The following is a 15835-nucleotide window of genomic DNA, read 5'->3' as shown; positions in this document are numbered from 1 at the left end:
ATAAAAAATAACTAGGGATGTAACAGAGTTACAGAGACAGAGTTTTCACCAGTCTAAAGATTCAAGTTGAATCTACTCAAATTTAAATTTGCTTTGTAAATTTAAGGAAAGTATGTCCGCTTGGTATGTTTGTTGCTTCTTCTCTTTCCTTAGTCTTTTCCACTTCCACATGGAATAGCTGGGAAATCAGAGACTCAGGGAAATTGAGGGGCTTTGAAGGTATTCACCAGGGAGAAGCCATTTAGTCCAGGAATGTGTGTGTGTGTGTGTGTGTGTGCGTGTGTGTGTGTGTCTGCCTGTCTGTGTCTGTATATGTGCAAGATGATTCTTTCTCTGGCCAACTTGTTTTAAGGAAATCCAAGCAATGTGTCTTTCGGGAGGGCTCTGTGTCCTCCTCTATCTAGCTATCTGAGAGGCAGAGAGGTGAGGGGGGAGTTTGCCATACTTTGGAATTCTGGTTCTATTTTTTACTTAATAGTTTGGAAGCCACATGCTCAGAAAGTTTTGCATGGTCTATATTTTTATAAGTTAAAATGGAAGGCATTTTCCCCATTCCCAAGTAGAATTGTCCTTAAATCTGTTCCGTTCCTATTTTTTACTTGCCATTTTTTCCTCATCTCATCATTTCTCACTAGATATTGATGTGTTCATGCAAGAGAAGTGCCTCTTGTTTGTCCTATATCAAGTGTTATTGTATATACAGAGTCTGTCAAAAAATGTATACACCAGGAAAAGGAAAACTTGTATAACTATTTTAATAATAAAAGTATTGAGACATCATGAGATTAATAGAAGTTACCTTTGGCCCCTACAATTAAAAGAGGTGCTCAAAGTGGTGGCCATTAGCTTCCAGACACTTATTAGTACAGCGGACTGCTGAAGTGCATACTCATTTTCTGGTGGACACTGTATATGAAAGTAAACAACAACAACAAAAGGTTGCTTTGGGATTTTTGTATGAAAGGGTCCACTTCTTCGTGGAGTGCTGGGCTTCCACAGCGCATGCCTGGTAGAAGTGGGTGCATAGAACCACTACCTCTACAAACATTTTTATCAACCCCAAATAGAGACTCTTCCTTTTAAGAAGTTATTCCCAGAACTCTTTCCTCTACCGTCTGTGCCCTGGCAACCACCAGTCTTCATTCTGTCTCTAGAGAGTGACCTATTCTAGATATTTCATATAAACGGAATCATGCAGTGTGTGACTTTTGGTATCTTTTTTTGCTTGTATTTTTTGAGGTTCATGCAAGTTGTAACATGTATTGGTATTTCATTACTGTTTGTGGCTGAATAGTATTCCATTGTGTGTGCCTACCACAATTTGTGGCTGTGGTGAATAATGCTGCTGTGGACCTGATTGTACAAGTATTTGTTTGAATATCTATTTTCAGTTCTTGTGGATATTTACCTAGGTATGGAATTGCTGGATTATATGGTAATTCTGTTTAATTTTTTGAGGAACTCTCAGACCATTTTCCACAGTGACAAAATCATTTTACATCCTCACCAGCAATGCACAAGGCTTTCAGTTCTTCACATGCTCACCAATACTACTTTTCTTTTTTTTTTAAAAAAAAAAATTGTTTTCATCCTACTGGGTGTGAAGTGACCACTCTCTATGCTTTGATTTACATTTCTCTAATGACTCAAGGTGTTGAGCATCTTTTCGTGTGCCTCTTAGCCGTTTGTATATTTTCTTTGGAGAACTGTCTGTGCAAGTCTTTTGATCACCTTTTCAGTGGATTGTTTGTCTTCTTTTGTTGATCTCGCTTGTTTTTAAATGAGCTCAGTGTTAGGCACTCAGAAAGAAGGAATATCCTCTCCCCTCAAAAAAGATCGCTGATGGTGTAGTGCAAGCTGCATGTGTTGACTATTGGGATTTGATGATTTTAATTAGTACAATATGAAGCAAAACTGTTTTAGTAATTAGCATGTTTGGAGAGGCATTCTGTGGCCTTGTGTTTATTTTCCTGTGACTATTCATAATGATATTTATCCCACCTTTATTATAAAGGGAGCTAAGTGCAAGTATTACTGCTCTGTTTTCCTCATACATTTAAACAAGCATTTCAGACTCTTTGACAACTTTTCTATTTCATCTCATTCTACCTACTAGATGTCTTATGTAACAGTTACCTGAGGGTAGGAACAATTGTTAAGTTCCTCTATTTGACTCTCTAAGAAATAATTGGAAATGTCTTATGCATTATCTTTGCTTTCTTTTCAGAGATTTATGGAGAATAGCAGCATAATTGCTTGCTATAATGAACTGATTCAAATAGAACATGGAGAAGTTCGCTCACAGTTCAAGTTACGGTATGTAGCAAAATGAGTTGGTACCATGAGGTTAACAGTTCTTCAGAAAATTTTACCTGTCAGCAGGCTGATGTTCACAGTTTTATAGCTGAGTTCCAGGGATTTTGAAGCTGTTTGACGGTCATGGCAGCTGACCAGCAGCAGTAGCTAAACCAGGGACCCCTTGATATAATGAACTAATTTGGAAGCATTTCTTCTTTTGACAGTATTTTCCACTATTTACAGCAGTTTTAAAATCATAACCCAGGAAAAGTCCTATTTAATTTTGCATAAGTAGATCAGGATTAAAAATAATCTTTGAGGATTACTTTCTACTCCCACTTTGACCATTTATAAACTCCTACTTGTACTGTTATAGGGGCACCTGCAAGTATATTTATTATGCTGATCATATGAATTGCTATGTGGCCACAGTTAGCATTTTCATGGAATCTGTGGCCTCTACATGCATGAAGTGTCTTCAAGGAATGGATGCTAGGCTTCTTTATAGGTGTGTCACACTTCAAGAGCAGGCTTCTCACTGGCTCAGCCCCAAGTGGGCTCCTTAGTGTCTGCCCAGGCTCAGAGGCAGGCATGGCAAGTCCTGCTTCAGATTCTTGTGGACTGTCAGGTCCTAGCACTTCCCTGTTTGAGCTCAGCCCTGTTCTAAGTTGCTCTCAGGACCTTGATCTCTTCAACCCATCCTCCTTAAGCCATAGAGCAGGGCCAAGGCTCTTCTTTACCCTTGACCCCTGGGACAGAAGCTTCCTGGCAGCCTGCAGGAAAGTCCATGCATGGCTTCTTTCTCCGGCTAGCTGAGAAGTCACTGGTAGTTCCGTACCCAGTGTAAAGTAAGTGAGACAACATCTCCTTGTAATGATTACATTCTTTTTACAATGCTGGAGATTGAACTTGGGGCCTCACATATGCTAGGCAAATGCTGTATCACTGAGCCACATTCCTAGCCCTTTTAATAATTATACTCCTCAGCTTGATTATTTGTTTTGCTTCCAGAGATGAACCTAATTCTGTTCTGTCCTTGAGAAGCAAAATGGATTGGCAAAAAGCTACAGAATCAGGTCTTCCCTGGGTGCACCCTGGTCTTGGAAGTTGCTTTTTGATAAATAGAGAGCTCTAAAAAGTAGTGTTGGAACAAATACTTTTCTTAGATGAAAAGATTAAAAGAGAATCTCAAACTGGTGGAAATTCAGATATTTGGGGAGTTCTGATTACCAAGGCCTTTGATGAGGAATAGCACCAAAGCTGTTGTGAATGTTTAAGTCAGTTAAATCCCTGGGTTTCTTTTTAATCTGTATGTTTATTAGCATCATAGAACTGAATACAATTTTTCTAAAAAACTACATTATCTTTACTTTAGTAATTTATGCTTTTGAATAATGTGCATTAATTGTTCTTATTCCTGAATGTCTCTACTGCTTTTAATTGAGGGCAAAAATTTTAGATATTTTATTTTAGATGTTTTTACAATAAATACAACAGAAAAAGAGATTACAGTGTGGTTTAATTCGTTAACTCTATAATATCTATGGGAAAAAAGGAACAGACCAACACTTTATTGCTTAAACAGGCAATTCCCTTGTTTTATTTTAAAAAGTGCTGCTGCTCTCCTAGGCAGCATTAAATATGATGGCCTGTAGTAGATGCCAGGAGGGTCCCTGATCAGGCCTTCGGCACTCCCTCAGGGCCCTTGGGGGCTCCTTGTTTATGGTGAGCAGTATACAGGCAGGTCTGGCAGTTTGAAATAAACAATGTAGCCTACACAGGCCATAAGAAAGAAGCTTTAGCTGATTGTGTTGCTAAAACCTGCTTAGAACCAGAACACTGCAAATCTCTGAAGGTTGTATCAGCTTGAGAAACACTGCAAGTTTCTAAGTACCTACTGCTATAGCTTCTCACTTCTCACTGCCTGCAAACAGCTGAAGGAGTTGGGCCCATTGTTGAGGTCATAATGCAAAGGCTCATGTCCTCCATACAAATTAGTGTGAAGCTGGTGAATGACTTGACCCAGGAAGGCAGTGGCCTGGGAAGGCTGGCTTGCCTAGCTCTTGGATCCTCTTACCTTTCACACCAGCTTCTGCTGTTGCTTGTTAGCTGGTTCTGCCTCAACCTTACCTAAGTTCTCTCCCTTCCTGAGTGTATGTGTGCACACATGCTTTTGCATGGTTGGAAGCTCCCCAGGTCTACCAAATTTGGGTTCAGCAGAAGAGGAGACAGTGACCCAGACCATGAGCACCTCCAGCTCTTTAGAGTGTTCAAGGACATTTAAAGCATCTACCGTACCCCAGGCAGGCAAGTGACTGTCATTTGCTACAGACTGAGAAATGAGCTCTTTATTATACAATGCCAGAATAATTATAGTCTAATTATGTAATACTTTTCCCTACAATTCCGCCCCCAGCTATAGCTAAATATGTAACATGACTGTGATTCTGCAAGGACACAATCTGTACTGCAGGATAATGCTGAATGTTGAAGGTAGACAGTTCTGACCCAGGCTTCATGTATGTGACCGTATTTATTTAACCAAGGAAAGAAAAAGAACAAGTCTGATCTGTTCAAACCAAACATGTATCTAATTTTAAGATTCCTTTGTATAGAATAACTTTTTGGAGATGTAAGACCTAAATCACATTCTGTATTCATTTGATGAATTACTCTGCCGGACAGAATTCAGGAAATGCAGTGTGTAGGATAACCCAAGCTAAATGATGGCCGTTTATCTCTTTTAAAGTTTTTATGCCTCTTTATCATAAAAGACTTATTTTATCTAAAGTAAAGACAATGGTTTAGTTATTTATCAAAAGTTCCAGTGGATCAGTTTATATTCTTGCAGTTCCAGCTATTCTTTGCCTCATTACCTAGTCTAGCGGTGACATCCAAACAATTGTGTATTTTGTCCCCAAACTTAAGACAATAGCAGTCCTCAGTTTTAGAAAGAATTGAAATTTCTGGTGGATGAAGCTCTGTATTCTGTGGGACACTCCATCTCTCAGTGCTGGCAGACCTCTGTAGAGCTCTTTATCTTGACAGGGCTATGTGTGACAGCCATAATGCTTGGAATAGCCTCTTCTGCATCATTGTCCACACACTCATTCTAGACTCCTGCTGAGGCATGGACTTGTGTTCAGAATCTTCTCCCTTTAAGCCATCACCTTGCCCAGACCCACCTTTGTTCTAGGTCACTTCAGTGCGTGCGTGTGTGTGTGTGTGTGTGTGTGTGTGTGTGTGTGTGTGTATGCATGTGTATGCGTGCACTTGCCTCCAGATAGAGTACCTTTCCAAGCCACACAGAAAAGTGATCACATATTCACCCCAGCCACAATTGACAGAGGAAAACCATAAAAGCCAGGGTGGCTCTTGGCATGACAACAACCACCCAACATGTGGGTGGCAGTACTGGAGCAGAATCGGGCACCCTATTGGAGCACTATGTTATTTTTGGACTTCCTGCCTGGACCCCTGTTATATTTGCCTCCCTCCCCCACTACCTTCAAGGCCCTCAAGAAAATACGGGAGTAATGGTTACATGGCCCATCATTTCTGAGTTTTCAAACAAGGGTACCTTTCTTTCCCTTATATTTCTTTGTCCAGTTTTCAACTTCTTAACCTAAAAGGTAAAAAAATAAAGACATTTGAGATGCAGTTACATGGTTCCCAAGAACAAAAAGTTAATAAAAGCTAAGGTTCTTCTGCTTGAAGCATGTGAATAATTAATAAAGGCAATTAAATTCTCAAACTCTAGGAACATGACTCAAATTGATTACCCCATTTTGCTGCAGGTTTATTTAAATAGAGCCATCAGCCTAAAGAGGCTGAAAGCCCAAATAAACATTGTAGTCTGGTCATGTTTGTCTCGGTGCAGGCAGGCAGGAAAAGAATGTGCTGTCAGTGTAAGAATTGCCTGTATCCTGTTGGGCATAATACCTATTGAAGAGTTTGTGCTTTGTGGATAATCATGAAATGAATGTTTAATAGATCAGCTCTGCAGGTTGGATGTAAGATCGTGTATAAAGCTGCCTCTTGAATTGACAAAATGATAATAGCCTGAAGTACCTGTTTACACAATTAGTTGAGACATATAGATACCTTAGAGAAGATACTTTAGCAAGAGAGGAATTTATCATTTGATAAAATGTATTAATTAGAATTTAATTATCCAGCTCTCAAAGTTGACAGATTAGCCCACAGAGAGTCTGTTTCCCTATGTTTAACTTCTGAAAGGCTATTGTTGCCTGAAAATGCCTTCCTATGCAGCTGGGCCACATGCCTGGAAAGTACTTTTGGTATGGCTGGGTCTTCCCTGCCTTTCAATATGCAGTGAAATAATGACATTGGGCATAGTCTTAGCATCCTCTCTTATTTTTTTGTCTTATTTTAAGTGGCCATGTTTTCAAGTGCAGTGATGATGTTTGACAGTATACTTACTGTTCAAATTAGGTGGACTAGGGCAACTGAAATAAAGAAATGGTCTGAGCTGCTCAGGGATTAGTCCACTAAGGCTGGTTCTCTTCTCTGTCCTGCTCACCCTTAGCGCAGTGGCTGGTTCTACATACTGACATCCTCATCTCTGCAGCTATAAAAATGTAGCCCATCAGTGAGCTAAAATCCTTTATTCCATGTGCAGGTTATCTTGCTATTACTGGATATAGTAGTTCTGGGCTTGTCATTTCAAGTACACTCATGAGTAAAGATGGGTTATGATTCATTTTTTCTTCTTGCCCAAGGTTTTTTAAGGCCTTGGAGAATAAAGAAACATTACTCTGTGATCTTACAAATAATAACAGCTACCATGTGCTGAATTCTTTGGTAGGGTCTCGAGTACTTTGAGAAATGTCTCACATAAACCACCAATTCTGATCCAGACAAAAACCTGTGAAATACGCATTATCATTCCTCATTTTATAGATGAAGAAATCAAGAGTAAGAAAAAATAAAACATTGCTCAAGGTCCTGTAACTATAGACAGAGCCGATTTCACCTAGTGCTTTCTTCCTTCTTCCTTATAAATTGATCCAAACAGGGCAGCAAAATTAAATTGCCTTGATGAGTGGAAAAATTACATCATAAGAGTTTGTTTTATAAGAAGGAATATCAATCCAATAAATCAGCTTTTTCTGTTGGTAATGTGTAAGAAAACATTTGCTAGGATTCTTTTGACAGTCAGTATGAATAACAGCTCTAGCTACATACTTAGTGGGTTGCACAGTAAATAACTTATTGTATTTGGAGTTGCTCTAGATTTAGAAGTCAGTTAAAATTATGGCTGCAAATTGAGAGCCTGATTTTAAATATCCCAGAAGAAAAGTACCACCTAGGAGACTATATAGGTACATGAACTGGGCAAGGGGAGTTCTGTCATGTTTGTCTTCCATCCTGCTAGTGGGCATGGGTCAAAGCAAAGTAACATGACAAAAGTAAGAAGAGAAAAAAATCTTTCTGTGCCTGTTGCAAAGGGTCAGAAAACCTGAGATCCAATTTGAGCCTAATTAGGTTCACCTGATTGATAGGGCTTGACTTCTCCATGACCACAACTGTAAAGTAAATGGAACATCATTGACATACAACATTAACAAGTGGAACTTCTATCTCGTCTGCATCTTTGCTCTCTGTGGCAGTATTGAAGTTTCGTTCAATGCACACCTAATCCATTCAGATTTTGGTGAATTACAGTTCTTTCTGAATCATAAACAGATAAACATGCATTGTTTATGCATTTAGTTTGAAAGACTACTTTTTTCCCAAAACGTAAGACTGATGTAACAACACACCTTGAGTGGGTAATTTATAATAACAAAATTTATTGCTCACAGTTCTAGAGGCTGTGAAGTTCAAGGTCAAGATACCAGCATGTTCAGTGTTTGGTGAGGGCCCATTATTCATAGATGGCATTTTCTGTGTCCTCACGTGCCAGAAGGAGCCAGAAAACTCACTTGGCCTCTTCTGTAAGGGCACCAGTACCATTCATGAGGCTAGAACTCCTATGACAATCAATTCCTGAAGCCCCACCTCTTAATACCATTGCATTATTAGATTCCAACACAGGGATTTTGAAGGGACACCAATATTCAGACCATAACAATAACAGATGCGCATAGGCATAATGAATCTGGGTTGTGATTACTTTGTTAAATTAACAGATAAAATACAAATGGTCTTCATAGAAGAACTAACAGTAGGCTTTTGCATCTTTCAGGGCCTGTAATTCAGTGTTTACAGCATTAGACCACTGTCATGAAGCCATAGAAATAACAAGCGATGACCACGTGATTCAGGTATGGAAAGAAAAACTTTATATCATTAGATATCAAAATAGAACCTTTCAAGTTTGAGCTGTCCTTTTTCACGTACTTTCCCATAATCTTCATATATTAGCACATTGAAGGAAAGAAAATCAAAGTATGCAAAGAATACTGATAGACTTAAGCTAAGAATAAGATATTCAATAAAGAATAAAAATTATTCAGATTGGAACCTGTGATTTCTTTGACAGAGATGTGGTAAATTTTGGGGGCCATTGGTCAGGACAGTATTTACACAGAAGTAAATCAGATCTGTAGAACAAATGCTTATAACTATCCATAGGAACAGAATGTTTTCAAAGACACTCATTTGCCTGTGGTTGGTATCTAATTATAAAGCACTCTTACACTAATGTCATCTCATTAAAGAAATCTGTATCGTAGACAAACCTTCATTGAAATAAAGTGTTCTTATTTTAACTGTTGGAGAACAAAGCATCTACACTTAAAAATACCCTGAAATGTAGACACTGCACTATTTGGTTATTGGCCTGCCTGCATCAGGTTTGCAGAGTAGGTCAGGAACCCCCCACACACACTTTGTCTCATCTAATCCCCCAGCAGACCCATTCAGCAACACTGAAGAAGACATAATTGTCGGAGACTCCAAGTGAGGACTCTGGCCCAACAAGGTCAAAGAATTATCCGAGGAAAGCCCTAGTAATAAGCATTGAATCCAAAACACATAGCCATGTCTTTCTGACTCCAGAGCCTTCCTGCCTGGTTCCTATTTGTCTGTATTCTTAGACTTTGTTTTCCTTGTGCCCCTTGAAATGGATCTGTAGCTGTCTTTGATGCTAGCTATTACTGGCCTCTGTTACTGACCTACTGGACAGCACTATCCCTTGGACCACAGAGAAGGCCAGGCATCTCTCTGTTATAGACCAAGAACTTGGGTCAATTCTATTCAGGAAACACGTGTTCTTTGCCCTACCCTACTATACAGTGGGCAGCTAGATTATGACTTCAGTGATGAGGAGTCTGGGCTTCCTGCTCTTTGCCTGCCTTCTCTGCTTAATTAGGGAACCAAGTCCTTCACCCTACAAGTAGCAGCTGGTAGTCAGCAAACCCATACCCCCAGGAGATGTAACATGGTGACAGTACCACTTTATAACATAAAGCATCTCTTGGGCTCTACATTAGCAGAAAGAACCAGGGGCTTGAGGACAGCTGGTGCCTGTAAAGGGGATGGAGGGATATCTCTGCACTGAAAGGATTCTGAATAAGATGGTACAGTTTTTTCCTCAGTGACTCTCTTTGTGCTGCTTTTAAAGATACACCAGCAATCTGAAATGTAAAACTCAAAGCAAGAAGAAGCAGGGAAAAGCTGAACAGAGATTGTTGACATGGAAGGGGGCACTAAAATGACCTTGCACTATAGGTTTCAAGGATGAATCATCTTGGACAAGATGTTTTATGTATCTTCCCGCTTGACATCAGCATCCTTCTCAGAATGCACCAGCTAGTGTGTGCCTCTTTGTGAGCTCTTCAGAGGCCAGGTCATAGCACTTAAAATTTAAGAAGTATCTGTTACTTGTCTCTCCCTGTCTCTCTCCTTCCCTGTCTTTCCCCGACTTCTATTTATCTATATTTGCTTTAAACATTTATATGATACTTACCTTGTGCCAGGTACAGTTCTGGGCATTTTATATATATTCATTTATTCCTTAAGACAATCCTGTGGGTCAGGTACTACTATTGCATCAATTTTACAGTTGAAGAAACCTAAGACCAGAGAAGTTAAGTAATTTCTCCATGGTTATATAGCCTGTCATGGGCAGAGCCAGGCTTTGAATGTGGGCACTTGGACTCTGGGGTCATTTCCTGGTGTACCTTCTGTGTTCTGAGGTTACAAGATCCCTGATTGAAAAAGGGCCATGACTTCTACCCATATTTACAACCAAAGCAGAACCACACAGGTGAAAATGTACAAGACTGTAGCCAGCAAATAAGGAAAACAGTGCATCCTCTATTTACTCATCAAATATAAACAGCCCTGATTACCCAAAGATAACTCCAAAATAGCCTTGGCTTTGGAGATTTTAATGTAATATTTAATGGGAGAGAGTGATAAAGATTTCATCCTATGTAATGTAATTAAGCCACAAGAAGTCAGCACAGGACTCTTGGGAAGCTCTTGGGAGTGGCGCCAACTCAGACTGGGCAGAGGTCAAGGAGGGCTTCCAGAGGAGGTGAGGGACATCTTGGAGCTGAGTTTGTGAGGCAGAGATGAGAAGGGCATTCAAGGCAGACAGCACACATGGGGAGAGGCCCAGAGAGGAGGGAGAAATGCAGGAACCTCAAAGCCTACGGAGGTAGGACCAGGATCACAGGGCTGGCCTGGTGAGCAGGGATAGGCTACAGTCATGACCTACCCTGCTCAGGGGCAGGCCCAGAGGGGACTAGAAATCTGTGAAGACAATGTCATGACTCCTCCCCTTCAGCCACCTCCATAGGCCTGATGGCCGGAGCATCCTCCTGAGCCCTCAGTCCCTGGAGTTAGTTGTGTGAGTAGGAGTTGTTCCCCAGGCAATAGGTCCCCAAGTGTCCCAGTGTCACCTAGGTTATGACCACTGTCCTCCCAGTGGAGGGCAAGAGTGATTATAATCGAGAGAATGTTTCTGAAGCTGCAGATGGATGGAAACCCAACCCAAAGAAAACCATGACCGAGGTTCAGGGGCTCAGGTTCCCCACCCGCTGCACCCCTTGTCCCCGTCCCCTGTTCTCATCTGGTGACCATGGCCCTTGAACAGAAATTGGTGGGTAGGGCCTGAGCTGGGAGTCAGCTAAGGCAACAGCTCTGAATCCCAGCTCCTCAGCAGACTTTTGGAAAGAAACCTCTGAGACTGCTGACCCAGTGCCCCAGCAGGATTCTTCTCTTCCTGACTACCCCGTGCCCAGTGCTGAGAAGGCTGACTCCAGCCGTGCTATTTAACCGTGTCTGTTGTTCAGATTAGACCGGAAGTGGCCCCCACCACAGCACTGACTAACACATTGTGGCAAGGAGATGCAGGGTTAGATTTTTGCCTTGCCCAGCTGTGTGACCACAACAAGCCACAACCTGTTTAACTGAGCTCTGATTTAGTATTTATTTATTTAATAGCACCAGGGAAGTGCTCTACCATGAAGTTGCCTTTGTATTTCTGTCTTCTGAGATTTTCCTGATTTCATAGGGCAGTAGATGGTGAATGAGGCCCACTAGAGCCTGGGGCTGCTAAATGAGAGCTCCTGCCCTTTTCCTGCTAAAGAGTTTCTTCCAGCTTCCTGCAGGAGACAGGGCTGGCAGCTGAATGAATAAATTGCCACCCAGGATGGAGGCCCTTACTCCAGGGGGGTCCAGGACACTCTTCGGGGCCCAGGGACACCTGCATTAGAGGGCAACAGTCTAGGCAACTTCGTGCTTGATACTCCTGCTCGGGCAAGTGTCCCTGTGGACGCTGACACATACCCTCCTCCCCCTGACAGTATGTCAACCCAGCCTTCGAGAGGATGATGGGCTACCACAAAGGGGAGCTCCTGGGGAAAGAACTGGCCGAGCTGCCCAAGAGTGACAAGAACCGGGCAGACCTTCTTGACACCATCAATACATGCATCAAGAAGGGAAAGGTGGGTGAACTGACAAGACCAATCCACACACCCCCACCCACGGAGCATTTATGTCCTCCCTTAAGATTGGCTTCTTTAATAACAACACGGCTAAGTAAAGATCCCTGATATCTACAGAAGGAGCTAACGGGTCAGTTAATTGTGGATCTCAGGTTAGTCTGGTGCTTGTCATGATGATACAGGATACTGTTTTGTGAAAGGACCTTTCAACCTGGATGAATACTTTCCCCTGTCATTGCTGGACTATCACTCCTGTCTTTGAACACCATCTACCCTGAGAGCTGCCGTGTGTTCAGTTCATCAGTGTCTGGGGCATGAGGAGAGCTTAGTGTCAGTATTAACGATGGTCTGAGTTTCTTATTAGGCGTCCTCTTATGTTCTCTGAACTCATCACTGTTCAGTCTTCACAGGTACTCTTCCCCACACTACCTGTTCCCTCAGTGGCTTGCATTTCATCTTGGCAGGTGACGATCACTGTGGGAATGCAGGAGGAGCTGCTCCTCCAGCCCAGTACTTCAGAGGAGCACAGTCCTCGGGGCATTCCATATGCCTCTCTGTACACTCTTTCTTCCACCTTTCTTTATCCACTGTGCAACAGTTGAATGACCATTGTCATGATTGAATAGGGGCCATTTTATAGAGAAAGTTTGGATTATAGAGGATGACCAAGATTAATTTTTTTAACAATTGGAACAATAAGGACATGAAAAAGAAACAGGACATTTGTAAAGTACTTGCTGAAAGAATTCTGGCAAACGTCTGGCAGCACCAGGGCGCGTGCTTGTTAGCTACATGGTGGTGGTGGTGGGGGAGGGGGAATAGCCACAGAGAACCTCATGTTCTCACTTCATCACTCTGACCTGGTAGCAGTGCAGTGCTTGAGGCGTCCCCTGAGGTCACCTGGCTCTTCATCTCTACTGGATCCCCAAGGTCCAGAGACTGTAGGAATCTTCAAGCTTCCCTTGGCATCATCTGCAGAAACTGTAAGAAGCCAGAGTAACCCTGGAGGAGCCTGAGCTAGGAGGACCCTGGAGTGTTCAACAGCTAGGAGGGTCAGGGAGAAATAGAGATACTAATTTATAATCAGACCCTCTGCTAATGTGGGCCAGTCACTTAGAGTCTCTGAGCCTCAGTTTACCCGTCTATAAATTCAGGATGACGATATCAAGCTCACAGGTTGTGAAGATCTCAGGACTGACTTCTCAGACCTGGCACCGTGGCACCACTAGGGCTGAGGGCAGGAATTCCACCTATGGTTTGGTGTCCTGGCTCCAGAACAGGCATCCTGGCAGTGGACATGTTGGTCTCAGTTTTGTCTTTATGCATTGTGACAATGTCAGTGTTGCGCGGGAACATCAATGCAGCAGAGTTTGGAGAAATGTCACAAAAGTGCATGAGGACTTTCTCACTCAGCCCATGAAGGCCCTCTGTAGAAGCAGCTATGTGCCTCGATGGAAGGATTTTAAGAGCTGTCTTTGTCCATGTAGGAGTGGCAGGGGGTTTACTATGCCCAACGGAAGTCCGGGGACAGCATCCAACAGCACGTGAAGATCACTCCGGTTATTGGCCAAGGAGGGTGAGAGCAGACTCTTCCACTTTTTTACTCCAGCTGAGCACACAGGGCCCGGGGAGGCATTGGCTTGGCACACTGGAATGCCAGCATGAATCTAGGTGCACACGGGACTAAGGCTGTGCTGTCTGTGGTAGGTACCGGGGCATCTCTACCTGGTCAGCTGCAGCCTCCAGGGTGGTCTCCCCCATGCTCCTGCTCCTGATCTCTCATGAAGCCTCAACCCCACACCCCAACTTTCCACCCCCACTTAATCACTTGTGCCCCTGCTGTTCCTAAGAGCCAGGACCAGAGAGGGAAGGTTCTGAACGAGTTGACTTCATGGATCTCAGATGATGGGAAGAGACCTGTTTATTTGTGGAGAGATAAGGAAAAGATGCAATTACTTTTCTTTCTCCCCGTTCAGTTGTGTGGGGAAGTTCCCAAAGCCAAGCAGGATCCCTGAGATTACCTCGCTGATGAGCCCTCATAAATGAGTCTGAAGGTCAACACCAACATGAGAGTTTTGAGTTTATAAGGAACACATAATGTGGGAAATTTTGAAAAAAAACAAGATAGCAGTTTTCATGCCAATAGCTGGAACCAGAAGTCTTACTCATGACTTTCAGGGATATTTGAGTTCCTTGAAACTTGTGTGATTAGAAAACAGTATTTTGTTAAATCTCAAACTACTGGTAGATTGTTTTGCCTCCAGTTTTACTTGTTTGTTTAGTCTGAAATTATCCTCTTGTCAATTCAGAGACCACTGCCTGCTATGTCGTGCTCTTTTATAACTTGCGTCTCCCCTTTGGCTGGAGGTTTCGGACATGGACAGGCCCCTTGCTGAGGGTCACCCACCTCAGCAGAGGCTGGCCCAGGCCCTCATCCTGAAGGCATGGCCTCAGCATGGCCATCCCCACCAGCCGTCAGTGCACAGAGCCCCTGGAAGAAGATAATGCCCTTGGCACTCATGTTGTTTTCATCATCTTTAGACCATCTTCTCCGGAAATGGAAGCTAAGATCCACTTCATGTGTATGTGACCAGAATCTTTGTGTAACCAAAGCAGAAGAGACATCCTACTGCCTACTGATTTCTGTCAGAATCAATTTTTCTGATTTGACAGACGAGAGAAAGAAATTCTTTTATCCAGACACAATTTCCAGTGTTATTTCCCCTAAGTGTAGGCAGTGAGCTATCAGAGGCAATTCTGATTAAAAGTAAGGAGATTTTACCCCTTCCTGTTTGAGTACAGCTCATTTCAGAATAACATGTACTTTTTGTGCCCTTTTTAGCATCATCCAGAGAAAAATGAACCAGAGAGAGATAAAGAAAGAGGACACCCCAAATCCTTCTGGGGTGCAGAGTCTAACATAATCTGTGGACTTGATGGCTTTGCTGTCAGTAGAAAATCCACCCTGAGTTGGTTTTTGCCTAAAGCTGCAGCACAGGCCATATTTTGATAGCAGTGAGCAAGACCACAGGCTGAGATTCGGGATGCTGTCCATGATCTTGAAATAAGAGGGTTTTTCTTAGACTGAAAAAAAAATACTTCCATTAGGACAAACATAGTGTGAAATAATATGAAATATTTAATACCAAAAAAATCCCATGAAATTTGGACACTGTCCAAATAAGTCTTTTGCTTTTTGTCTAAGCAGTAAAATTATTCATGTCAGCAGAATTAAAACCAATTTATCTGCAGTAGCATCTCATCCTCTCACTGACAATACTTAGGCCCCAATCTTCAGGAGGCAGCTATGAAGGGAAGCACCCTCCAGGAGGGTTTGTGAGCCATCAAGGATCAGCAAGGATGCCCCTCCTGTAGGTGTACGGGGCACTTGTATGGGAAATGTGTTTCTGCAGCTTGGGTTTTGCTTGAGTTCTAGGAGATATCTTTGAGTTTTGCTTTAAGAAGATTCTGCTAATGATTTCATTTGCTGATTTTTTGAATTGTCTCCTGTCTGATTTCCTAATCGCTGATTATTTATGTTATTAGGAAAATTAGGCATTTTGTCTCACTCAAGAAGCTGTGTTGTACCACTGACAAGAATAAGCAGGTACAGT

The 15835-nt window shown here is 42.3% G+C and overlaps 1 protein-coding gene across 9 annotated transcripts in view; it reads left to right on the top strand.

Annotated features, from left to right (window-relative positions):
• Nucleotides 1-15835, top strand: part of Pde8b (phosphodiesterase 8B) — a 241082-nt gene that overhangs the window by 153811 nt on the left and 71436 nt on the right. For 7 of the 9 annotated variants that reach the window (XM_021248570.2, XM_004870183.3, XM_013067599.3 and 4 more), the window contains 5 exons: nt 2228-2316; nt 8510-8588; nt 12081-12221; nt 13709-13797; nt 15768-15828. In XM_021248570.2, coding sequence (XP_021104229.1) covers nt 2228-2316; nt 8510-8588; nt 12081-12221; nt 13709-13797; nt 15768-15828 — 459 coding nt within the window. The remainder of the gene's footprint in view (nt 1-2227; nt 2317-8509; nt 8589-12080; nt 12222-13708; nt 13798-15767; nt 15829-15835) is intronic. The other 2 variants (XM_087201163.1, XM_004870182.4) reach the window with 1 other exon arrangement.

This window comes from Heterocephalus glaber, unplaced genomic scaffold (genome assembly GCF_053883595.1).
Source record: "Heterocephalus glaber isolate CG9 unplaced genomic scaffold, H.glaber_assembly_v1.0 deba00001757, whole genome shotgun sequence".
Lineage (NCBI taxonomy): Eukaryota > Metazoa > Chordata > Mammalia > Rodentia > Bathyergidae > Heterocephalus > Heterocephalus glaber.
This window is presented reverse-complemented; position numbering and strand designations above follow the sequence as displayed.